The sequence below is a fragment of the Helicoverpa armigera genome, chromosome 2, assembly GCF_030705265.1.
Source record: "Helicoverpa armigera isolate CAAS_96S chromosome 2, ASM3070526v1, whole genome shotgun sequence".
Lineage (NCBI taxonomy): Eukaryota > Metazoa > Arthropoda > Insecta > Lepidoptera > Noctuidae > Helicoverpa > Helicoverpa armigera.
Genome location: NC_087121.1, coordinates 2,746,741 through 2,771,976, shown reverse-complemented (window position 1 = coordinate 2,771,976; position 25,236 = coordinate 2,746,741). Strand labels below are relative to the sequence as shown.

The following is a 25,236-nucleotide window of genomic DNA, read 5'->3' as shown; positions in this document are numbered from 1 at the left end:
AAATCACGATCTTTATGATTAAGATGATTGTATGAGTATTTGTGACGTTTTTATTAGCTTCAGCTGTTTTATAAAACTTGATGATGGGGATGTGTTAGTTGTGAAAGAATTGGTGGGGAATCTTCAATCCCTACTAATATTATAAATGCGAAAGTAACTCTGTCTGTCTGTCTGTTACGCTTTCACGTCTAAACCACTGAACTGATTTTAATAAAATTTGGTACTGAGATAGAGTTGACCTTGAGAAAGAAAATAGAATAGTTTTTATCCCGGACTCTTGAATAATTCTCTTGGAAACGCGTTATAATCAAACTCTATGCGGGCGAAGCCGCGGGCGGAAGCTATTGTTGTATATGTCATTTAAAAAGTAGGTATGATATGCTTTTGATACAGAATCTTTTTCTAAAACTGCTATTTCATAGGTTCGTTTTAAACACCACAGGATTTATGTTTACTAATCATGTATCGCCTATGGTGCTAGAACCGTGAACTTTCGTGTAGCTAGGTGATTATTTAATCCTAGCATTACCTTTTTAACACCACGTTTCAAATTAAAGTGGCTGATGACCAATTTTTCACTTGTCTGTCTTGATCTAAAGAGTCAATGTAGGCTTCATCGTTCTTTTTACAACGTTTTCATTGAATTAAAAAATATATACGCAATAATACAAACAAACAAATAAATCCCTATAGTCTAAACTACCAGAGCAAATCGATCACGTACATATCAAAGTACATAATAAGCATATTCAAGGTAAATAGCGTACGATTTGATTGTCCAGGCCGCTTGGGAGAGCCATTGTGCGCACGCAGATCGAGATGTCATGCATCTGTAATGCCAGCTAGAAACTGCGTATACTAACAATCTTAGGTAGTCAGAAAATGTAGGTTTTAGTTGTTTGTTTGCTACGCTTTCATGGTATAGTATTACTGAAGCAGTGAAGATATAGACGAGAACTAAAGTCAAATAAGAGTTTTTATGTACCTACAGTTAAGCTTAGGTACACGGTTACACGGTTCAAAGGAGTAAGTCTCATGGAGAAGAAGTGACAAGAAACTCCACGGCTACTAAACGGCCACGGTAACCATCTCTAACTCATCATCATCTATCGAACCTTTTTCCAAATATGTTGGGGTTGGCTTCCAGTCTAACCAGATGCAGCTGAGTACTAGTACCACCCTATTTGACCTCCTTAACCCAGTCTTCACCTTTAACCATCCTCAATCTTTAACAATCTCTAACTATCAGGTCCTTATAACATGGGTGCTTAGAGTAGTTCCCGGTGAACGTAGGCAAAACTGCGGAAAAGAGCTTGTCTCAATAGTAGTAACTATAGTGACAGTAGTAAAGTCTAACAATAGTAGAGCATTAAAGGAAATACTTTCGCAACTTGACTAGAAGAAAGCTTGTGGTAGACAATTTAGAAATGGCTTTCAAGTCAGACACTGCAATCACTTGAAAGGACAATGGGCACAAATATATGGGACCTGGTATACCCCACCAATAGGAATGTCATATATACCATTGGATAGGTCTTTTTATGTAGAACAATATTTACTATGACAGCTTTGTTGAAATGTTTGTCCGTTCTGAGATATAGATCAAAAACTGTGCAAAAGTTAGAACTAAATAATCTATTGATAACTCAAGTTTTTAAAGGAAAATCTAAGTACTACCAAGTGTAAGTCTTGTAAGTGCTACCTGCTGTGCCCGTTAGGGTCCATAATTGTTACTATTAGGTATGTAGCATTTCAACCTTTTATAACGGACAAACAATAGAACAAAGCTGTCATAGTAAATATTGTTCCAATTAAAAAGACCTGTCCAACGATATATATGACTTTGCTATTGGTGCGGTTTCTCATTACGCCCAAAATCCAGTTGATACAATAAAAGGTTGAAATGCTACATAATAGTAACAATTATGGACCCTAACGGGCACAGCAGGTAGCACTTACAAGACTTACACTTGGTAGTACTTAGATTTTCCTTTAAAAACTTGAGTTATCAATAGATTACTTAGTTCTAACTTTTGCACAGTTTTTGATCTATATCTCAGAACGGACAAACATGTCAGCAAAGCTGTCATAGTAAATGTTGTTCTACATAAAAAGGCCTATCCAATGATATATATGACATTGCTATTGGTGGGGTATACCAATCTGCCCATTGTCCTTATAGACTATAGCTATCAAATTAAACTGCATTTGTGTATTCAATGCATTAGTTTAATTAAATGGAGACCTTGCCATACACTTAAACGTATTCAGTTCGACATGGTTATTTATGAATGTGACTGACAGGTGTAATAACGTAAACATTATGACTAATACAAAAATGACAAATTAAGTTACTACTCTTGCTAATGAGCTGACGGTAAGCTCTCAAATTAAGGCAGTGACATTACATTTATTTGTATTGTTTACCTAATCCTTGACAATTGAAATTAAGTGTCCTTATTTTTTATTTTATTGACTCTGTACATACCCTCCTAAGGGACCCTTCTCCGGTATCATTTCCAATCTAGACACACGGCAGTGTGTCCGCCAAGTTCGAGCAAAAAAAGCGACACACCGGCCGTGGGTTATATTACACGAACCATTTCGGGCCAAATTCGAACACCCTATAACTCAAAATCTATTTTGTTCACGCATATCAAATTTCAAGTTTCTGTTGAGACCCCCTCACTTATCTAAAATACAAAATTTCATTAATATACCTATTGTAGGTCTTGAGATATTGACGTCAGAAAATCGCTATTTTTACTATACACTCACTGACTGACTGACTGACTGACTGACTCACTCATCAAAAACCTAGACCACTTCCAATGGTCGTATTGACTTGAAATTTGGCATGGAGGTAGGTCTTTATGTCAAGGTAAAGGGAAAAATCTGAAAATGGTCAAGTGTGAGTCGGTTTTAAAATAATGAAGGTGTTTTATACCCCTAAGGAACTAAAACGAACTAAATTTATCTATATTTATATAATGTATCTTCGAATGGTCGTACCGATCTGAAATTCGTTACAAAGGTTTGTATTTAGTCAAAGTAAAGTAAAAATCTGAAAACGGCCAAGTGTGAGTCACTTTCGAAAATAACGAATGTGTAACTTTGATCCACAAACACAATATATGATAACATGTCATGTCAGTCAGTTGGTAAATCTAGTTCATTTCTTTGTAAGAAGCGTGCATATTAAAAAATCTGAAAGATAGAATAAATGAGTCATTTCCTTAACTAACTTAGTCATATGAAAAACCATTGTCTGTAAAGTCGTTTTACTGACGATAGTTGAACGTGACAACGTGAGTAGCTGCCGATTGTGCCTCTTTGTCGCTCGCTGCGTGCTCTCGCTTGCACTTCAAGCCTTAAACGGAACGCCTCAGAGCGAGGTAACGCCGCATGAGTCATGTTTTTTCGTGCGTGCAGCCGGCTCCATCGATTTATAAGACGTTGTCACGTCAAAAAATAAAATAAACAACCTTACAAAAATAAATGAAATCCCACCCAAAACATAAATGTGAAAGACTGCCAAGTTCGATAATATGGGAACGCTTCGCCTATAAAAGAAGTGAGATCTGAATAAGTACCAAGTTCCATACACATACCTCAGTTAAAAATAGTTACTTTTTAATGATGTTACTTGGCAAGTTTTAATAGAAAATTAAATACTTGATTCATTGCATTTAGTAGGTTTATAACAAGGTGTGTGAAAACTTGCCAAGTAGCATCATTAAAAAGTAACTATTTTTAACTGAGGTATGTGTATGGAACTTGGTACTTATTCAGATCTCACTTCTTTTATAGGCGAAGCGTTCCCATATTATCGAACTTGGCAGTCTTTCACATTTATGTTTTGGGTGGGTTTTGTCTCTCTTTCAACTTGTTTTAGAATTCAATGTTCAGTGTCTCACTTATTTATGGCAAATATGTATGAATCATCAAAAACAATTGAATCCCTATACATCCAGGTTTGCATTCAACCCATGAGCTACATTAGTCATAGTATTACTCACTACGTACCTCTAGCAATGTAGTGAGTAACGCATTATCTGATAAATTTGTTTGTTCTACTGTTTTGCAACGTGCTCTGCGGTTGTGAAGGACCACAAGATGAGAACAACGTAAATGATGAATTGTTTACTGCTGGTTATGAGTTAGAAGATGGTACACGTTCAATAAAGTTGGTTAGTGAGAGTATAGCTGTAAACATAATTTTGCTGGAGATAAAAAATCCAAAGCAAGAGAGAAGCTAAAGACTATATAGCTATTGAACGTAAAACTAAAGTAATGGCAAAGTATTAATAAAGTCTTCAAGATTGTCTCATGGCTAATTAGAACATGGCAGAGGCTTTGGTTCATTTGTTAGTAGGTGCGATAATAGAACTAAACATTTGTGCAAAAACTCCATAGATAACCTGTATTGATGATATCATAATTATCAAGTCTCGGATGATGACTGATATTGAAGTAAGAGAAACCAAAGCTGACTTGAAAGTTACTACAGAAACAGTTTCTTCCAGTAAATTAAAACATGCTCTATTCATAAACGTTAAAAGAAATTCAGTAATTAAAGAAGTATGTGGAGTTACGCTGTATCGCGTAGGTGTGGTTATCATGTTATCAGCTTGATAGGGAATGAGGCCGCTAGGGCCGATTAACCTTAACGTTGATGCACACATACATGTGCCAAATAAACTTAGTTTAGATGTACGTGACGTTATTAACACCATGCTTTATGAGTCAGATATGATCACGAATAAAAATACGAATGTCGCTCTGCTTGGAACTTACGATTTACTCTTTAGGATCTATCATTTCTACTTCATCATCGACCATTCTTATTTAGCCCTTTTCAAGAAAACAGTCAATTGTGCACTTTGTCACTCATAGTTCCTTTATGGTTGTTCTAGTTTAGCTCATTGTATCTACTTTCATGTCACCTTCTAGCCAATATTGGATGGTTTTCAATCAACTATATCAATAAATGCTTGTATATTTTTATCACATAACATGACATCATCATTTTCAGACAATACATATCCAGCTAGAATTGTATTTGAATTTACTTATTTTTGCTCCCGTTCAAGTCATTTCAATGATTCAGCTATTTTCTTTGTTCCTGGAATATTGAACCTTTTTGCAATAATTGATATTTTATTGTCATGTTGTAACTTTGATGAATCAGCTTCGTCCTCTTGATGTATTATTATTTACTTATCTTATGAAACCACACAAAGGTTAAAACTACAGTTATTAGGTTATAAAAATAAAGGTTTAGTTTAAATAAACCTTATTATTTATTTATTGATAACAGCACTAAGATTTCTTTTAAATTATGTCAGTATTTTTGTATTGCTTCTACATTAATATAGTGATCAACAAATAAACATTTCTCTTGATGAGTAAGGTTTCGGCATTTAATATTTCAATAAGGTACATTTGTTCACACAAGAGTCATTAATTAGGTACCTTCATGGTGAAATGCAAATAATTTTTTTGAGGATTTTCCTGTTTTGAGTTTTCGCTACCGATTTTTGCGTTGGATTTGTCACGCTACCTTATTCGTGTTTTAACCGATGATGAATAATTTTTGAAAGTCTTTCCAAGGGTTATGGTTGTCCGGGTAACTGGGTTGAGGAAATCAGACTAATGTAGTTTGGGAAAATATTAGGCAGCAAGATCGATGATATATTCCTGTTGCATCTCATAATTTCTCTACAGTATGATTTTCTGTCCTTTTCCTTATCGGACAGGTGGTCATAATGTTACCCTTTAGATAATGTTATCGACATTTCTATATTTCTTATAAGTAATATACCTACTTATTGTAAGAAGGAAGCATAAGAATTCGAAGTTCTCCATTTATTTTGGTCTACTAGCAATAGTTGATAGAAAAATCAGTTTTGCTTTGTGGTCAACATCCAAGCCGCACCCTGATATTTCTTTCAATGGTGAAACGCAGTCTTAAAGATATTTGCTTTGCTTTTTACTTACAACTTTGAATGTCTTCACGACTATCGTCGCTATAGTTTGCACGGACACCATTTTCACTCACACTTTGATATCACTACTAACAAATGAGTCCTCTTTTGTCTTTATGTTCGTTTTCGCTAAACCGACGCCCCTCACTGTGTGACTGTACTTATCACTTTGTATGGTTTTATCAGCACACGAGTTCTAATCTTATCTCTTCTAGCGAATTAGTAGGGCAGGTTGCATGGTACCTTTGAACACCTGCTTTACGAAATTTGACCTTATCTTTATAGGTTTAGGTTGTATGTTTGTTTTCTGTATTGTTTTTACGTGTTGATCTAGTCGTTATCGCCATATTTAGGCTACTATTCTATTTTTTTTATGGTGCTCGTTCGAACTTGAATTGATTTGAAGTCTTTTAAGACAAATTGCGACACGATTCTTTAAAAAAAAAACAATATCAGGTATTCTAATTTTAATTCGTTTTTTAATGTCAAGACAAAGACGTTACGTTGTTACTTCAACAAACTACCATAAAGAAATGGAATTAAACTAATTTGTAAACTAACTGTTATCGATTTTATAATTTGCGCGGGAAAACAGGCAACTGATGGACGCCATGTTTTTTCATTACCTCTCGCTAATGTGATGGTGCTCATAAAATATGCATGTTCATTTACTTGATTGCATCTGCCCTCAATAAGTGACAAATATTTACTGTCTGAGTCTAGAAATGCCATAGAACCTACCCTGTCATGACTTAGCACCCTGCTTAAAGTTATTTTCTATCTTCAGAACAAAACATCTTGAATGTATATGAGACTAGCCTTTTTCCCGCGGTTACACCCGCGTCGAGTGGGAACTACTTTACGTAGCAGGATATAATATAACCTGCTATTATACTCGAGAAGAGTGTAGCTTTCTCACAGTCAAAGAATGTTTCAATTCGTTTAAGTACTTTCGGAATTCGGAGCCTTTACCTACAAACAAACAAAAAATGTTCCTCTTTATTATATCAATACCTATAGAATAGTAGCCTAGAATAAAATAGGGATGGCTAACCTAACGACAGTTCCCAATATTCAATTACTTTATTACATTTTATCCAGCTTACTAACACCGTGCGCAATACTAATTACTTGCGATCAATTAATTGCGCCAGCTTACCATAATGAACAATCCACCGTGTCTCATCGAAGGTTAGAAATCTATTAAACCGATGTCCTAAATAACGAGCTCTCGTTTTCTAACAAAAACTTGACCAATTCATAGACAAAGGAAAAGGGCGGTTGCTTAACTGAAGTGAGAAGTATGGGTAGATTTTGTAATCCTTCCCATTATTGGACGTGACACATTAAATGTCTTTATAAGTTTTGCAGGTGGTAAATTCAGAAGAGTTATGAGGATTTCTAGTGTTGGAGTTCTGTGGCGCTTTCTGTACCCTAATTTTCTCATAAATCTACTCCTTCTTTAAAATACTTATTTGTTTTTTCGAGTTTCATACCTACATGAAACTTGAAACGTACTCTTACATTAATTACCAGGTTTCGAACCCGCCATTTTCAGTGTCATGGGAAATAAGCATTACCTACCTAATGGTTGCAACTCAAGAAATTTTTGGCACCTACCTATTTTATACATAAACACAGACTCCGCCTGGCAGTCAGTAAACATTTTTATTTACTCTTGTAACTGCGGGCGACATCTATCGGAGTCAACTGACAATAATATATTGTGTTAATAAGATACCTTTTTAGTTGAAATCGATGTAATTAATGCATGGATAGGTAACTAAGTTTTGTTAAAATTTTCAGCAAAAAAGTGAACGAATAGGTATACTGCACGTCCAAATATTTTAGCAACAGAATGTGCTCGTTTTACAAACTGTTTGCATGTTTGTAACTTGTAATAAAATAATAAATTAAAATTATGTTTTCTTCGTCATAATATTTGTTACACAATGCTGCCTGTTTTATCTTTTAAAGTTTTATTATTACACTCATATACTTCTGTAATAATTTCGTAGTTAAAAGCCATATATTGATTTCTGACACTTACGCGAATATTAGACATTTAAATAAAACTACTATTACGGATTTTATCGCGGTTATATTATATTATTCAATCCCGACGTGTAAAGGATCCGAAACGTCGGGATTAAATAATACAATATAACCGCGATAAAATCCGTAAAAGTAGTTTTATTTAAAAGCCATATATTGAACTCTACTTTAAAATCTAGAGAAGAATCCACAGCTACTGAATCCTTCTCTTTTTAGTTCCAGGACTGAAATAAAGTATAAGTGATGAAGTAATAACAAGGTCGAATCACAAATGCAAGTTAATTGCCTTAAAAACAAGTGCTGAATAAAACCACAAAGCCTTGTGGCTTCTTGAATGGTATACTTAAAGTCTTAAAATATACTTTTAATTCATATTGATCTATAAAATGCTGTGATGCTACAAATGACTAACTGGCACACAGATGGATCATGGTTTCATAACCAGAATTAAATGTTAGATCATTTTTATAGGCGCCATTGGTTTCTTAGAAAAGTACTCGTATTCTGCTTTTACGATACACTTTGCGACTCGATACACCATGAAAGTAAACAGGAAAAATCTTTTGAAAAACACGTTACGTACATTTACAGGTGTTTTGGGAAATGATCTAATTCATTATTTGTTGACTTTCCTTTCATTAAGTTTATGTACTACCTATAATGATGGAAGACACCTATATGCTTGTCCTGCAATTTTTGTTTAAACACAAGTTATTCCATACATAGTCTAAGAAGAAAAAGTGACCTACACAATTTTCTGTTGTCATTTAGGAACAACTAAAGGGGTAACATTTTGGATGAATATGCTAAGTGAGCTTCCTTACTAAAACAGCATTCGTGCCCTTGTCTAGAGCTCCAACCTGACTTTAAATTGGGCCATGCTAAAAGTTACTTTTCTCTTGTCATTCCAGGAGCTGGGTCTTGACATCAGCGACGACCAGATCGCTGAACTAGAAGCAGCTATCCACGACATCGACTTCGAAGCTGCTGCAGCTCACGAGAAGAAAGTCCGCCATGACGTCATGGCTCATGTCCATACCTTAGCTGAGAGGTGTCCTAAAGCCGCCCCTATTATACACCTGGGAGCGACCTCGTGTTATGTGGGAGATAATACTGATCTTATTGTGTTGAGACATGGACTGGATCTGTTGCTACCGAGGTTGGGCGCCATTATTAGCCAGCTTGCGAAGTTCGCTGATGAGTATAAGTGAGTATCAAGATTTTGAACTAAAGCTTAGTTTGCATAAAAACACTAATGGGTGATGACGTTCATAAAGATCATAAAATTCTAACATACTCCGTAGGTACTACTACGCTACAGGAGACAAAACAAATAGCCTATATTAAGACTTCAATCAAACGTCGCAGCCATTACAACAGATATGTTTAGCATACAATAACTTAGAACAATAAGCAATAATCATTAAACTCTTATGTATGTACTACGAAATACTCGATGTACGCTGACAGATCCATATGTTTGCTTACGTTATTAATTAAAAGCAACTTCCTGATTTATTGCGTATTGCCAAATTGTATTTACGTTCTATTTTTAATTAATTGGTTGTTGTATCATAATCTTCGTTCATCATTGTTACATATTTACGAAGAATATTACGCGTTATTACACATCAAATTACGTATATTTGAACTAACTGTCTAACTGACTGTTTCAGATCACTCCCAATGCTGGGTTTCACTCATCTGCAACCGGCACAGCTGACAACCGTCGGAAAGAGGGCGTCCCTCTGGTTGAGCGACTTGCTCATGGACGAGCGTGCTCTCTCCCGCGCTAGAGACGATCTTCGTTTCCGAGGAGTCAAGGGCACCACAGGTACTCAAGCCTCCTTCCTCCAACTCTTCAAGGGAGACAATGAAAAAGTCCGAGCTCTCGACCAGAGAGTCGCTGAACTTGCAGGATTTAACAAACGCTACATTGTCACTGGACAGACTTACTCCAGAAAGGTTGACTTGGAAGTCATTGCTGCTTTATCTGGACTGGGAGCTACCGTCCACAAGATGTGCTCTGACATACGTCTGCTAGCCTCGCGTAAAGAACTAGAGGAGCCTTTCGAAGCTTCTCAGATCGGTTCGAGTGCTATGCCCTACAAGAGAAACCCGATGAGGTCTGAACGCTGCTGTGCCCTCGCTCGCCACCTCATTACATTACACGCGAATGCAGCTAACACCCACGCCGTTCAATGGTTAGAGCGTACCCTGGACGATTCTGCAAACAGACGCATCACGCTCGCTGAAGGCTTCCTAACAGCTGATGCGACTTTGTTGACCCTGCTTAACATTTGCCAAGGACTGGTTGTCTACCCTAAAGTTATTGAGCGTCATATCGCACAGGAGCTGCCTTTCATGGCAACTGAGAATATTATCATGGCTATGGTTCAGGCAGGCGGGGATCGCCAAGTTTGTCACGAGAAAATTAGAGTTCTCTCTCACGAAGCAGGCGCTCAAGTGAAACAACACGGCAAAGATAATGACTTGATCGAGCGCGTGAAGAAAGATAGCTACTTTGCTCCTATTATATCGCAATTGGACAAAATCTTAGATGCATCTACGTTCATTGGCAGGGCTCCTGAACAAGTTACGGAGTTCATTGAAGAGGAGGTCAACCCCATTATTGCCAAGTACAAACATGCTTTGGCTGAAGTTGGAAAGCCTGTTGCTTTGATGATTTAAACTGTTGCATTTATTTTATTATTATTAATTTGACGTGTATTAAACATACTATTAAATGGAAACAAATGTTCATTGAATAAAATCATATATTTACAAATTACAGCGTATTATTTCTATATTAATTTATAAAAATACAAAAAATATGACTTCACTATTTTACAATAACATGAACTAGAAATTGGTAACTCTAATTCCAATAATGAAACACATGGCTTAGCATAAGCGAGTTGTAAGCTGAAAAAGTGATTATTATGTAATAAATAACTATGAAATAACATTAACAAAACCGAACAAATAAATAAGCAACTTAAACAAAAGAGAGACAAATCGTCCAATTGTATCGAGATAGAGTTAGACAATATTCGTGATCACAATTTATCACAATTTCGATGGCACGACGAGATTGGCAACTATGTTAAGGTACTTAAAGAACGTTGGTGAGGAGTGTGTCGCCCTGGCAGGCGGGGCCCTGGCTGGGCCAGTTGCACGCGCCTATGCTGGGGTCGAAGCTTAGCTGCACGGGGCAGTTGAACACGTGCAGCGTGAACCTCTGCTTAGTGCAGTCCCACCTGCACGCGTAGAACTTGTTGCACTGCTTCGGATGACGGAACAGACCAGCCCTCTGGCAGTCCACCGATCCTTGCAGAGTCTCATCCCTGCTTCTCCATCCACCAGGACCATAACGGTCGAACGCCTGAGATTCAATAGCCGATCCAGATTCAGATCCCTCATTGATAGTAACAGTTGGTGTTACTTCTTGGTTCAACAACACAGTTTTGTAATTAGGCGCTGCAGTGACGGCCTTCACGCGAGGACGGACCCTCAGGTACCTTTCTGTAGTAGATGACACTTCAGGTGTGCTTGAGACGTAACTCTCAGAATATACTGCCTTGGGTTTAGGTGTAACGTCAACATTGTACCTTTCCTGATCCTGATAATCGTGATAGAATGACTCGTCGGGAACAATAATAGGATTAGATGTAGAGGAAACAATTGGCGCTGCAGTTGCTACTGAGTGCACATCTGAACCATCAATATTAGTATACCTCTGACCGTAATCACCGTTACTGATGTCTCCGCGGTTAGAGTCATCGTAATCATTGTTGTCAATATGTTGTTGTGTAGGTCTCTTTCCCTTAAGAACAAGAACTGGTGACTGACAGCTGCAGACAGCTCCAAGTTTGCGAACAAGGAAAGGATTGAAGTCATTGATCTTAGTAACTACTGCTACTTTCGGTTTCGTTCTTCGTACAGGCAAGACTTCGAATAAACCTTGCTCCTCAGGAGCGTGGGTGGACGAAACCGGTTTTGGCGTTTTGACTAGTATAGCGTCAGAGTCCACAGCACCGAAACCAATTTGCTGCGATTTTGCCGTTTGAATAACTATATTCTGTTTTCTTTGAACTGGGGCCGAAGTGGACACTGAGATTTCTTGGTATGGATTGTACTTGCTGTCAACCCTAGAGTCTTGACCATTGTATCTGTAACTCTCGTCATTTACCTCTGATTTCAAATCATCTGAGGGTGGCAAATATTCTGGAGCCTGGTACTCAGTCGTAGTGCTGTATTTATAAGCAGGGCGAGCTGTTGATTTAACTCTTTGTCTGTATGTAGATGACACAACGGGTGCTGCCGTGGTGTAAGTAACTGGAGATACTAACCCTGCATCAGGTCCTACTGTTCCAAATCCAAGTAAATGAGACTTGGCAGTTTCAACCACGATGTTATGTTTCCTTTCTATTGGAGCCGGATCGGGATACCCCACAAACTGTTGATAAGGATTGTACTGAATATTGGAATCAGCATTCGCGTCGTTGAATCCGAAGCTCTCGAAATTAACCAATTTAGAATCACCTGCAGGAGGTAAGTATTCCGATGCCTTATAAGATTCCGTTTTCTCAACAATAGGTCTGGCGGTAGTGGATGAAACGTATTCATATTTAGGTTCTGCTGGTGGCAGGTACTCCCGTGTAGTCGACACAGTAGAGTAAGTTCTAGGTCTGTATGTGGACGTTACAACAGGTGCGCTGGTAGTCGAAACTACAGGTGGCAAATATTCCTCACCCTTTGAAACAACCTGAATCTCTGGAGATTGATATTCAACTTGCTGATATTTCGGAGTAGCTGTAGAACTGGGGAACGAGAAGTGAATTGATTCTACTTTTTGCGCCTGTTGCTCAGATTTTTGAATGGCGTCGTATTGATGCGAATAGTCATAGTTATCTTCATAGTAGACAGCGGACTTTTCCTCAGATGGGTTTGTAGCAGTTGATACTGAGTATGATTGGTAATTCGTCTGGGGAGCGACGTATTTTTGGGTTTGATGTACTACAGAGCTCTGGTGAACGACAGGGGCTGATGCAGAACCAACAGAGTAAGATTTATAACCCGTCTTAGATGTATCGTAGTTCTCGTACTCCTTACCTTGGCTACTTACAGAGCCTGAATGTGATTGGAACTCTACTTTAGGAGCCACATATTCCTGAGCTTGGTGAACAACAGAACTTTGATGGATCACTGGCGTTGAAGCTGTCGATACAACAGAGTAAGACTTGTAGTCATTCTTAGGTGGAATGTACTCAGGAGCCTGGTATGTGTCTACTTTCGGAGATTGGTAATCAGCATAGTGGCTTTCGTAAACAAGAGTAGAAGGTGTGGTTGATACAAACACAACATCTTTACCAGATTTGTAATTATTATTTACGTTGGATTGATGGTATACTTGGTGTGATACGGCACTCGCGTCGGAGTAGCCCTTAGATTCAACATTCCTTTGTATTTCTGGCTGACTGTACGAATAGCCTTCTTGGCTTATATGCACCTGTTGTTGCTGCTGCTGATATTGCACAGGTTGGCTCACAATGTGCTTGACTTCATGTTGCTGAACGAGAGGCTTGTAAGTCTGCGTGTACACCGCAGCAGTCGGCTGGACGTAAGTCACTGGAGTTGCCTTCACTGTATATTTAAGAATAGGATTTTCGTATGTCGTAACGGCTTGTTGGTACGACAAATCTACTTTAGGAGCAGAAGTGGATGACACTGGAACATATTTCTGTGATTCCACTTTGTGGATGGTCTGATGGCTGTATGTCTGTGGCCTGTAAGTCGAAGCCACTATGGGCGAAGGAGTAGAGTACTGGAATACAGTCTTAGGAGCTTCCTCAAATTTGACAGCGGGTTTGTTGTACTCATAACCGTCAGTTTCTTTAGTGTATGTATTAACTTGACTAGCATCTACGTTGTGTAGCGTCTGTTGGCTGTATACTTGCGGTTGGTATGTGGACACTACTGCCGGTTGGGCTGTAGTGTACTGAACTTGCTCGTGGACAGCTACAGCTGGTTTGGCGTATTCGTATCCAGATTCAACATTGTATGCCTTGTTATTTTCAACCTTGTGTATAGTCTGATGGCTGAACGCCTGGGATTTGTAAGTAGGCTCCACGTAAGTTACAGGGGTAGCCTTTTGTGTATATTTAATTATAGGATTTTCATAGACTGTAACTGGAGTCGACTGGTAGCTGACCTCATATTTAGGTGTAGAAGAAACTGGTACGGTTTTCTGGGTCTCGAAGTGGATAGTCTGATGACTGTAGGTTTGAGGTCGGTAAGTCGATGATACAATTGGTGCAGGAGTTGAGTAAACATTGTGTCCGTCTTCAAACTTAACGGAAGGTTGCTCGTATGTGTAACCTGATGAAGAATCTCCTGAATATGTGTTGACACGGTTGGCTTCAACTTTGTGTAGTGTTTGGTGGCTGATCACTTGCGGTTGGTAAGTAGAGACCACTGGCTGGACAGCGAGAGTTGGCTGTGCTGTTGTATACTGAACTACTTTGGGTTCTTCGAAGGAAACTCCGGATTTTGAATAATCGTAACCAGTAGCAACCGACGCTGATTCGACTGATGGAGTATAAACTTTGCTCGATTCTACTTTATGTATAGTCTGATGACTGAATGAATGAGGGGTGTATGTAGCAGCGGTGGGTTCAGAGTATGTAGCCACTGACGGCCCAGTAGTATAAGCTACTACCTTCTTGAAAGGTTCTTCATACACAGGCGTAGGCGTGGAATATCCAAAACCGACGGATTCGACTTGATGAACAGTTTGGTGGTTATGGCTTATGCTTTCAGGTTGATATGTGGATACAGAAATAGCTGGCGCTGCGGTGGTGTGTGAAACACCTTCTTCAAACTTGATACTGGGTTTCGAATAATCGTATCCAAATTGAACCTGAGCTGCACCATCGTAATTCTCAGAATAGTCTTTGCTTTCGTACTGATAGCTCGGACCTTGATTAATATGTTGTACTTGATTAGTGACTTGCTTCACAGCAATAGCTGTTGGCTGAACGTAAGTCACAGCAGGCTGAGAAACGCCGAATATTTGCTTGACAGTTGTCTTAGGTGCCTCTGGAACGAATGTGGTCTTGTATGTCACGGTTGGTATTGAGGAAGTGACTGCGAATGGAGTTGCAGTGGTTGGGATTCCGGAGGAAGTTGGAGTGGTCACATAACTGTATCCGTCAAGGTTGTTACCGTCAGTCCCAACATGGTTTATGGCTACAGCTGGTTGAGAGACGTACGAAACATGGGCTGGGTGTAAAGTTTGGGAGGAGTGGCTGAATGACTTTGTTCCCTGATAATTGCCTTGGTGCTGCCTGTAGCCTTCAGAGCCTGATCCATGATAAGAGCCTTCATCTTGGCTATAGACTTGACTATCTTCTCCATGGTAGCTACCCTGATCCTGGTTGTAACCTTGAGAACTGGATTCTTGATAATTGGCTTGGTTGCTATAGTCAGCGTCGATTAACGTAGTCTTTCCAACTAGACCAACGTTAATAGCTCCCGCGGTCAAAATGTGTGATGCACCAGTGTGAGCTTTGGAGTCGCTGATGTAGTTGCCAGCATTCGCTTCACTGTAGCCGTGGTACTGTTGGAAACTGGACTGACTGGTTGCTTTACCCTCACCGATATGTCCGTCGGCCCTGTAAACTCCAGCTTCATATTTCCCGGAGTCATCATGTTTGTAAGCACCAGAGGAATCAGCAGTATAACCAGTAGTGTAGCCAGAAGAATACGCTCCTTTGTAACCAGTGCTTCCAGTCCCAATACCGGAGTAATCATGTTTGTAAGCACCAGAAGAATCAGCAGTATAACCAGTAGTGTAGCCAGAAGAATAAGCTCCTTTGTAACCAGTGCTTCCAGTCCCAACATATGCTCCCGAGTTGTCCTGGACATATTGTCCACTTTGGTCATCAAGATATTTGCCTTCATAGCCAGTTTGAGGTGAGTCATAATAGTCACCAGACTGTTTGTAAGCAGCTCCGTCATGTACGTATGGCTCGATTGGTGAGTCCACATGTTTGTAAGGCTCTGCGTAATCTCCTGTGGGGTCATGTACGTAGGCTCCAGAATTGTCATCTTCGTAACTAGAACTTTGGTACTGAACTGTACTTTGACCCTGACCTGCGTTGTATGAGCCTGAATATCCGTTTTGTCCTACAGTGTAACCTGCGGCCTGGGCGGTGCCACGGCCTCCGGCTTGAGATACATAACCAGAATTATGTCCAGTCTGTGATGAGTAGGTGTTAGTTGTATGTCCAATATTTGCTCTCTGTGCACCATGGCGGAGAGCTTCCTCTTTAGTAGGCAGTCTGAAATCATCTAAGATAATAGATCCGCTTGAGTACTTCGCTGGTTGGACTAAACCGTGACCGCTGAGAGAGCTTGGATCTCCAAGCTGGTATGCAAAGTCGTTCTCGATTTCGGCAGAACCATGACCACTACTGATTTGATTGACACCAACACCGATTTCGTGTGAGTGTGCAGCATGTGCCAGTTCCTGTGAAGCGATGAAATTAGAGTCTAATGCATCGTCTTTGGTGAGGAACCCTCCTTGAATTCCAACTAGGTTGTTGAGCGAAGCACCGGAGACCAGGCTTTGATGGGCGGCGACGTTGATAGCATCGGCAGTTTGGCCTTGATAACCTGCGGCACCTGAAAAACATAATTAGGATCTTTATTTTTAATTATGATTGATCTTCAGATTTTCTTAGTTGACTGAATTTTTTTTTTGATAAGGTATTTTCACCAAGATATATCTAACTTGATATATTGTTCTTCTATCCTTACCAGTGAGAGTAGCAGCAGAGAACCCGTGGGCCTCAGCCTCGTATCTTCCAATATTTCCACAAGCCGGTACCAACCACGGCCAGTCGCACTTCAGTTTCTCAGCATCAAAACCAAGTCCGAATGGACAACGGAACTCGTAGGCCGTCAGCGGCGACTTGCCGTGATCCAGACACGCGAAGAACCAGCGACAGTTCTCAGGATCGGCGTAATAACCTACAAGGGCAAAATAATAATTAATAGATTTAAGTCCTTGATCGCTTTGTGACCTATGTTCCTCGGGATGATGCAAGGACTCTATGTAATTTTACCTAATACCCTAAAGGCGTCATGCATTCAAGAATTATGGTAAAACAACTGATAAACTTCATTGAAAATGTAACCGCTGTTTGTAATTGCGCAGAACTCCTTTTTGGAAAGAAATGGTATATCAAACCAAAGAACTTTTCACTGTCAAAGATAGTGTTATAACTTTTCACTGTCAAAGATGGTGTTACTAAAGGCAATTTTGAAAAGACAGACGTCATATTTCACAATCAAAGGATAAACTGTCTGCATCATGCCGTACCTTCATGTTCAGGACAGATGAACCGTGTCCTGGGCACGGGCGCGATCTCGGAGGAGCCGGGGCACGCCTGCGAGTGCGGCAGGCTGCCCGGCCACACGCACACCTCGTAGCGCGCGTCGAACGCCAGGCCCGCGGGGCAGTCGAACTCGAACACCTGGAAATTGTATAAAAACCTTGGTTGATAAATAGAACTTAGAAAGGGGGGGGTTGAAAATTAATAATTTTGTTTTCTTAGTGAATTACTTGTGAATAAGACAAATGATAATCATGCTTTGTCTCTGCTTGTTTGTCCTAAGTTCACCGACAACATAAAGTTTCTTAAGCCACTAAATATTAACTATGATTTTTTTCGTTAAATTTGTAAAGTAAACAGAGTCCTGATTCCGAGTTTTGTAAGTTTACGATACGTAATTATAACATGACTGAAGTAAGGAGTCGTATGCTACATGATAGCACGTTCATTCATTTTTCCGGATAATGACGTTTACTATTTCGCAAGTGAGCGCGTTTATATTACGAGCAAGTGCCGATGACAGCCTTTATGAAATAAACATGTCAAAAATGAATACTATGTAATTAAGTTGTATGATAATATAGGCATCGAGAAAGTTAACTTGCAAAACTCGCACTAGGCACTCAGTTATTTTAAGTAAACCGACTGCTCTACTACTGTGAAGAAAAAAACTTACGGTATATTCGGGAGACAGTTGGTCGAACTTGACACAACGATAGAAGCGGGCGCAGGACCGAGGGTGCACGAAGTATCCTTGACGAGAACAAGAGAACTCCGTACGAGTGTCCTGCAAATTACAATGGTAATGAGTTTTGTGATGATGAAGAAGATAATAGAAGTGATGACGAAAAAATCTGTAGGTATTTACATAAAACCGGGGCAAAACTTCAAAATAAAGCACATAAAAAGGGCCACGATGGGACACACCTTTATTTGTTGTGGTTAACACAGATCATACCAAATTCAGAGCACATGTTTTCGCTACTTCAATACGAAAATCTTGCAACATTTTACGAATCAGGCAAAGCGTACGATGTGAAATCAAAACCGGACTTTAGTGAGCCGATTAAGTTTTCTTCGTTTTCTGCTTATAAACGTGTACCTACTATGTTTAACACCTATGTATACTAGTTTGATATCAATCCAAAAGAGTTTGTCCGTTAAGTTTCTCTTTGTAATGTGGACGGAAGTGACTTCAAATCTAGGGTAGGTACCTATAATTATAATATTCTCTATGCAAAATAAATGAATGAAAATCTGGGTAAATCTGAGGAGAAAATATAGATGATAGTAATAAATACTGACCTCTCTTATAGAGTGAATGACGCCATCAGAGTCGACAACTTGCGTGATTCTGTAGGGAGACACCTGGAGAGCGTCGAGGGCACGTACGTGACCCTGGGCTGACAGGATCTCGTTCTCTAGGGACCTGGAATATAAGTAATTAAGGAGCTACTTGGTTTTAATTTGAACACATAACTTTTTTATGTGTGAAGGGAAAATTGAAAAACAGCCTGTGAAATCTTAGATCGCCCGGATCTATGTAATAAAAGTTTTATAATATAAAGTTATTCTGAATAATTTACTTCTTTAATCTTGATGAGTCTTAGTTCATGTAATATACCTCAGTACAGCAGCCCTAGGTGCTCTGCTCTGCTGATTCAGAACCTTGGCCAGAGAAGTCCTGAGGGTTGGCCCGCAAGCAGACTCCACGTCGCGGTCAGCGCGATGCAGTGCAATACCGGCCAAGCCACGGACTCTCGCGTATTTACCCTTCACGTCTATTGAGGATGAGTCTTCGAATGATATCCAAGTTTTGTTCCTGAAAGTAAATTTATTTTTGAAGTTAGGTGAAGAACATAAAATTAATAATATCTCCTTAAAATATGATTAAAACTTTTATATGATTTCGTAGTCTTTTGTTTTCGGATCGTCATTTTTATGGTATTAAAGTAGACTATGCCAATACCTATGCCAATTGCAATAGGCAATAGTACAAGCTCTTTTTAAACAAATTACGTAATGTTTATATAAAAACTTAAAGAAAACTAGGTAGATAACACAATCTTTAAATTCTTAAAAGTGAACATTTTGTAAAATTATCAAACGCCTATCAAAAACGGAATACACAACCTCTTTAACACAACACAACTTCATCACTCACTTAAAAGCATAAGGCGCCGACAGATCCTGATCCCTTTCCAGAGTCCATCTTCCATTCCTCAACTGCCTGCACAGTTCCGCTTGATCAATCTCCTTAGGCTCATCTTCTTCAGTAGGGCTGCCAGGAGTACTGAGGGTCTCGTTGACCAGTGTGAACTGACGGGCAGTCGCCGGTAGACTGATGACGATCTTCGATGAAGGCACGCCGAGACCAATGACTAGGTCTACCACAGAGTCCTGGAGAATGAAGGTTGCATATCAGAATTTGAAAAATTTGGAAATAGAAGGGTTATTAGGCCAGTTGATTGAATGAATAAGAATCAAGCGTTTTTACTTAATTCACATTTAAGAAATAATAGAAAGAAATAATTAACTCAATAAATCACTTTTTTCAGAAAAGACGAGAAACAGTTAACTCCGTGCCTGTGTATGTGTTCTATATAGAAAAATGCTTTTTGTGCGCGGAATTTGATGGTAGGCATAACTCAAAAAACTAGGTTTTTCATTTAACCCCCTTTATATCTAGGTGTGCGAAATATAAAAGCCTGCTAAGAATGACGAGCATCCTTTGCAAAAAAACCATCCTCAACGTTCAAATTATTAACATAAAAGTAACTGCATGGCCTTAACTCTGTTAATGCCTTCTACGAATCGCATAGCAATCAGTCAACGAGTGATGAATGTAAAAGACTGAGCACCAATTAAGTGCCATCTATCCATTTCAATGCATGCCATACAAGTAAGACCGTTGTGAATCTCCAAAGAGATGCACCTGCTAATAATTGTCCTACATACCCTAAATTGTACCGCTACAACCAACTTACGATACTCTACATACATTGGAGAATGAACCTTACGTCTGTAGTTATAGAGGTTTACAAGAGTGAATAGCTAAGTTGGTTATTTATGTTTTTTTTTTCACTGTAGTTAGCCTTCAAGTGCAAAACGGTGACCGAAATACGATGTTGGGATTATTAATAGTTATTTTATCCAAGTGATTGATTCCTAATTATTGAAATAGAGTGTACCTATGAGTTGCCGACTAATTGCTTGTCAGCAAGTTTTAGAAGATTAATGGATATTATTAATGAGGTAATAACGTTTAACCTGGTTAAGGTACAGGTTATTAAGTTATTTTATAGTTAAGATTTAGTTTTGACAGTGGATTTTACATTAGCTGATTCCCGCTTCTCCAGAAAACTGCTGAGAATATTGGCTTATCTTGACTGAAACAGTTTTTCGAATCGGAACAGTAGGAGAGAACAGATTAACGCGATCAAAAAAAGAAACTATTCAGCTTTATAATATACTAGCTCGTGCCAGCGGTTTCACCCGCATCCCGTGGGAACCTCGGCACGAACCCGGATAAAAAGTAGCCTATAGCCTTCCTCGATAAATGGGCTATCTAATACTGAAAGAATTTTTCAAATCGGACCAGTAGTTTTTGAGATTAGCGCGTTCAAACAAACAAACAAACAAACAAACTCTTCAGCTTTATAATATTAGTATAGATTTCTTATCTTTTGTCACACAAGTAATTTATTATTGTTCTTTTCGCGTTAGATACATTAGATAACTGTAAGCAAATAAACTGGCCAGCTTTATCTCACTAACGTATGTGACGCCGCGAGCAAAAGCCCACATACAAAATTATTATATCATTATCTTTCCTTATAATTTCATTTGACTCGTTGCTCAATCACAATTGGAGCAGCTATCCATCATCAGACGTTTTATATAAGGAGTACATAACTCTATTGTATCATATTACGTATGTATTGATTACTTTCCTATGTCAAGCAGGTGTAGGTAGTCTATTGTTTAGAATTAGATGGTCATTAATATGGTTTGTTGATGGCCAACATTTCTGATGCTGTTTTGTTTTGGCACCATTGTTGCATCTTTAATCATTTCTTGTTTTGGTCGTTTCTTTTGCCTATTCTAGTTATTCGCCTGATAGTGAGTTACAGCGCGTGTGTTTTGCAAGAGCTCATTCCTACTACCTCATGAAACCAGTTATAGAAAAAGACAAAATGCAAAATGAAAAAATGTAAAACGTGTTGTTGATTAAATTAAAATACATGGAAAGTAAATAAAGAAACTATAGTCCTGTAACTATTTTACTTGTCATGTTTTTCCTGCCTCTGATCAAATAACTTTTCATTTGCAGTCACGTTACTTAATGTTAAATATTTACAAAGCGCACTCATATTCACACACAAAAATCCTTAGCAGTTCTAAAAACATTTGAAAAATACTCACAGTATTCATCATATCCCACATGCCACTCAACCTACTAGGATGATACGTCATCTTCTTCACCAGTCCCAAGGCATGTGTCTCCACCATCAGCAGATCAACCTTTTTCACCAAGGTCCTCAGGTCGTAGTACTTGGCCAGCAGTTCAGGATGGGCTGGGAGGGCCAGGAAGAGGGGGCCACCACCAGATGCTGTGATGGCTGATCGAGCAGCCTCCACGGTTTCCACAACCTTCGTCCTGTTGAGGGTTTTGTGGGCATCGTGAAGTTCGAGACCTTGGACGTGCTTCGATTTTAGAAGGCTGCGGAGATCCTGAAACAAGATGAGGTTTGATGTTAGATGTTATTAAACTGTTTATCATAATTGCAGAGACTAGAAAAGGTTTTTTTGGATGGAAATGTTGAAGAATGTGATTCACAAAATGTGCTAATTGTCTTGTCTGCGTATTTCTATGGTTGTAGCTGAAAGATGCTTTTTAGTTGGTTGGTTGCTCTTAAGTCACTACTGCACTTAAGTACTTAAAGACATCAAATTAGTTCATAAAGCACAATTAAGAGATTTAACTGATTCTAGACCACAGCTTTACATATCCCACGAATTATTTTCGCGTCGATAAAATTCAAATTACACCATCTACTCCAATCGAACGAAGTCAATAAAATATTCTAATTCTATCAGATAAAACCTAGTACCTACTTATGTACTAAGTAGTTGTTCTTGTTCTCATTTCACAGCATATCCTGATAAAACTGAGATAGACATGCATTGCATGATATTTGTCAACTGAACATAGGTATAAATCATGCATGCGTGCGCGCACGTATTTGAAATACAAGAGTTAACCGGAGCGGTCCAATTAAATTCGCATGACTTTATTTATTTGCAGGAAACGAGGCATTAGAGTTCGTGTAGATAAACTGATTTTTTATACGAACAAAATTGCTAATAATCGTTAAGTCGACCGTCGCTCGTTAAAGGTTGATCTAAAAAAAATGTGATTGATACACCCACCCTATATACCTAATGATAAGTTACTCATTGTATCTACCACTACGGCAGTTTAGGTAGTCCGGGGGAAGTTCTCAAGCCCAGGTGTATATACATAGGTATGTATTTTGTTTTACATGTGCTGCGTTCTAAAGTTAATGCACTTCTGCGATCGAGAACTTGAAACAGTTCAATCTGTCCATATTTAAGTCTCGTTTTCGTTACTGCCTATTTGTTGTGTTAGTTTTGTAATGATAAGCCTAGGTCAAGTAGCTAACTATCTTATAATCTGATTCAACAAATTATATCTGACAATATCAACACGGGGTGAGTCACGGCGTATAAAAATGAATTGTGTACAATGTCGTAACGCGGGAGTGCCTCGGTACCGTGTCGTGTCGCTTAATCTGTACCACATCTGTACGTGCTTAGCACTTAGTAGCTTTTTAAATTGGGTTGCAAAAATATTGGGTGCTTTTTTGGGCTTCATGGAAATAAAATTGATCAAAAATTATTGGGATTTTTGATAGCATCTGGGGGTTAGCTAGACATACAAGTTTTTTTCTTTTTCTACGAGTGTGTTAAGAAAACCAGGTATTCAACAGTCCTTGCTAAAGATGAAGTTTGTTTTCTATGAACAACGAAAAATGCGATTTAATCAGATGGAGTTTATTTTCATCCCCGACGCTATCTATGATATTGTACCTCTAGTTCATAAATAGTTGAACCGTTTTGAATATTGTCTCCTTTAAAGGTTTAAATGAAAGCTTGTTTTCCAGCAGTGGTTAATCAATATAACTTACTACTCATAACTTAGCACTCTACAAACGTTTATTTACCAACAAAATGGCCATTGAAACGCATGAGTCAGGGCACAAAAAAGGTTTTAATTCAGCACAATGTCACAAGCGCATAGGAGTGCCGAGTCTGGGTTACGCGCCGCGAATCTAGACCGAACGAGTGTATGACCAATTTGGGAACAGCTTTGTTATGTAATGTGAGGCAGGTAAACATATGTGATGTTAGGTTAGTATATTGATTGAACATAAGGGACTTGTTATGAACCTTTAAACCGGTGTCATAAAAAAAAAACATTCGTTTAATTCGTTTAAGGACTTTGTCAAATTCAAAGTTTTTCTGAATAACTGTGGTGGTACTGTATTTTTACTGAATTGCATCAATTATATCTTCAATTGATCATATAAAAAATAATTTTCTGCTGTGATCTTGGAACTACAAACTAGTATTGAGCAATTTGCATAAAAAATTAAGAAAATATGTTATTATTCACGAGATAATAAAACAAGAATAATGCGAAAACCAAGGTAAACGCCATAACAACTTTTACCAGTTCTACAAAACTTAAAGCAGTCTTCAACAGTTACTGACAGTTGAAAAGCCCAGTTATCCCACAATTTATTGATTGCAGTTACAATACAAAAGCGTAATTGACTTCTTAATGTACTACATACATTCCATACAATATTCTATCAATAGTTATTATGAAAACATTAGGTACACAACACAGGTACAAATTAGGGACATTAGTCCCAGTACCTGCCCATAAAATAAATCTCACAAGGCTTCATTACGCATAATAGTCGGCGTATTATGCTAATTTTACTATAGAAGGCTAATCCAATGATACAGCCTAACTTACTCTGGGACCTGCCTGACTAAATGACCATTTAGTTTCTGATAGATATTACTTTAACCGTCAAATACGTTGGAGGTACCTATGTTTAAGTAGATGCCAATAAGACCGTAAGCTCTTTACGCAAATTACAAAATACGTCATCATCAGCCTTTTCATTGTCCCAATGCAGGGCACACGCCTCTTCTCTAACAGAGAAAGAATGAGCCTAAATCACCCTGCTTGCCCAAGATACACTTAGAATTACATTTAGCTTCGAAAACTTATATTGGTACCGTCCTGACCAGAATCCACCTGAGATGCCTTTATCCACTAGGACATCACAATTTACTTTTCACTGTTGTGCAAATTCGATTGCAACTTATAGAGTAATGTTTAGAGTAAGTTGTGACCGAATAGGCAAAAAAACAGTCCTTCGAATACTTTTCCTACATTATCATTCCCAGGAAAAAAACTGAACTCTTAAGTTTCCCAGCCAGCACCAACTTAACAAAATTGTGTAACTAACAGTCGCCAGTCTATACATAAGTAACGCCTGGTTTCACTCGAACCAGTGATGGATTGCAATACATTACCACAGGAGGAATAGGAGCGTGGCCATCGAGATACCTTTCCATTCATAGCTTATCTATATCTGTGTATCTAGTGGATTACTTGTTCCAATGATCGATCGTGAGAAATTTTGGAGGAATTTAATTAGGATTTTTTTTGGGAACGACACAATTGCATT

At 38.6% G+C, this 25,236-nt stretch overlaps 3 protein-coding genes across 3 annotated transcripts in view; 1 reads left to right on the top strand and 2 right to left on the bottom strand.

The window, feature by feature from the left end:
* LOC110372047 (uncharacterized) overlaps nucleotides 1–6,167 on the bottom strand; it is a 35,411-nt gene extending 29,244 nt beyond the window's left edge. The window contains 1 exon segment of the mRNA XM_021328562.3: nucleotides 6,001–6,167. Within this exon segment, the coding sequence (XP_021184237.1) occupies nucleotides 6,001–6,051 (51 nt within the window). The 5' untranslated portion in view covers nucleotides 6,052–6,167.
* LOC110372045 (adenylosuccinate lyase) overlaps nucleotides 1–10,830 on the top strand; it is a 43,511-nt gene extending 32,681 nt beyond the window's left edge. The window contains exons 2-3 of the mRNA XM_021328560.3: nucleotides 8,954–9,249; nucleotides 9,719–10,830. Coding sequence (XP_021184235.1) covers nucleotides 8,954–9,249; nucleotides 9,719–10,733 — 1,311 coding nt within the window. The 3' untranslated portion in view covers nucleotides 10,734–10,830. The remainder of the gene's footprint in view (nucleotides 1–8,953; nucleotides 9,250–9,718) is intronic.
* LOC110372044 (uncharacterized) overlaps nucleotides 10,802–25,236 on the bottom strand; it is a 29,110-nt gene continuing 14,675 nt past the window's right edge. Inside the window, exons 2-9 of the mRNA XM_064037602.1 lie at nucleotides 21,869–22,177; nucleotides 19,608–19,843; nucleotides 19,068–19,265; nucleotides 18,749–18,872; nucleotides 18,120–18,230; nucleotides 17,431–17,584; nucleotides 16,866–17,078; nucleotides 10,802–16,730 (exon numbers count right to left, since the gene is read on the bottom strand). Of these exons, the coding sequence (XP_063893672.1) occupies nucleotides 11,158–16,730; nucleotides 16,866–17,078; nucleotides 17,431–17,584; nucleotides 18,120–18,230; nucleotides 18,749–18,872; nucleotides 19,068–19,265; nucleotides 19,608–19,843; nucleotides 21,869–22,177 (6,918 nt within the window). The 3' untranslated portion in view covers nucleotides 10,802–11,157. The remainder of the gene's footprint in view (nucleotides 16,731–16,865; nucleotides 17,079–17,430; nucleotides 17,585–18,119; nucleotides 18,231–18,748; nucleotides 18,873–19,067; nucleotides 19,266–19,607; nucleotides 19,844–21,868; nucleotides 22,178–25,236) is intronic.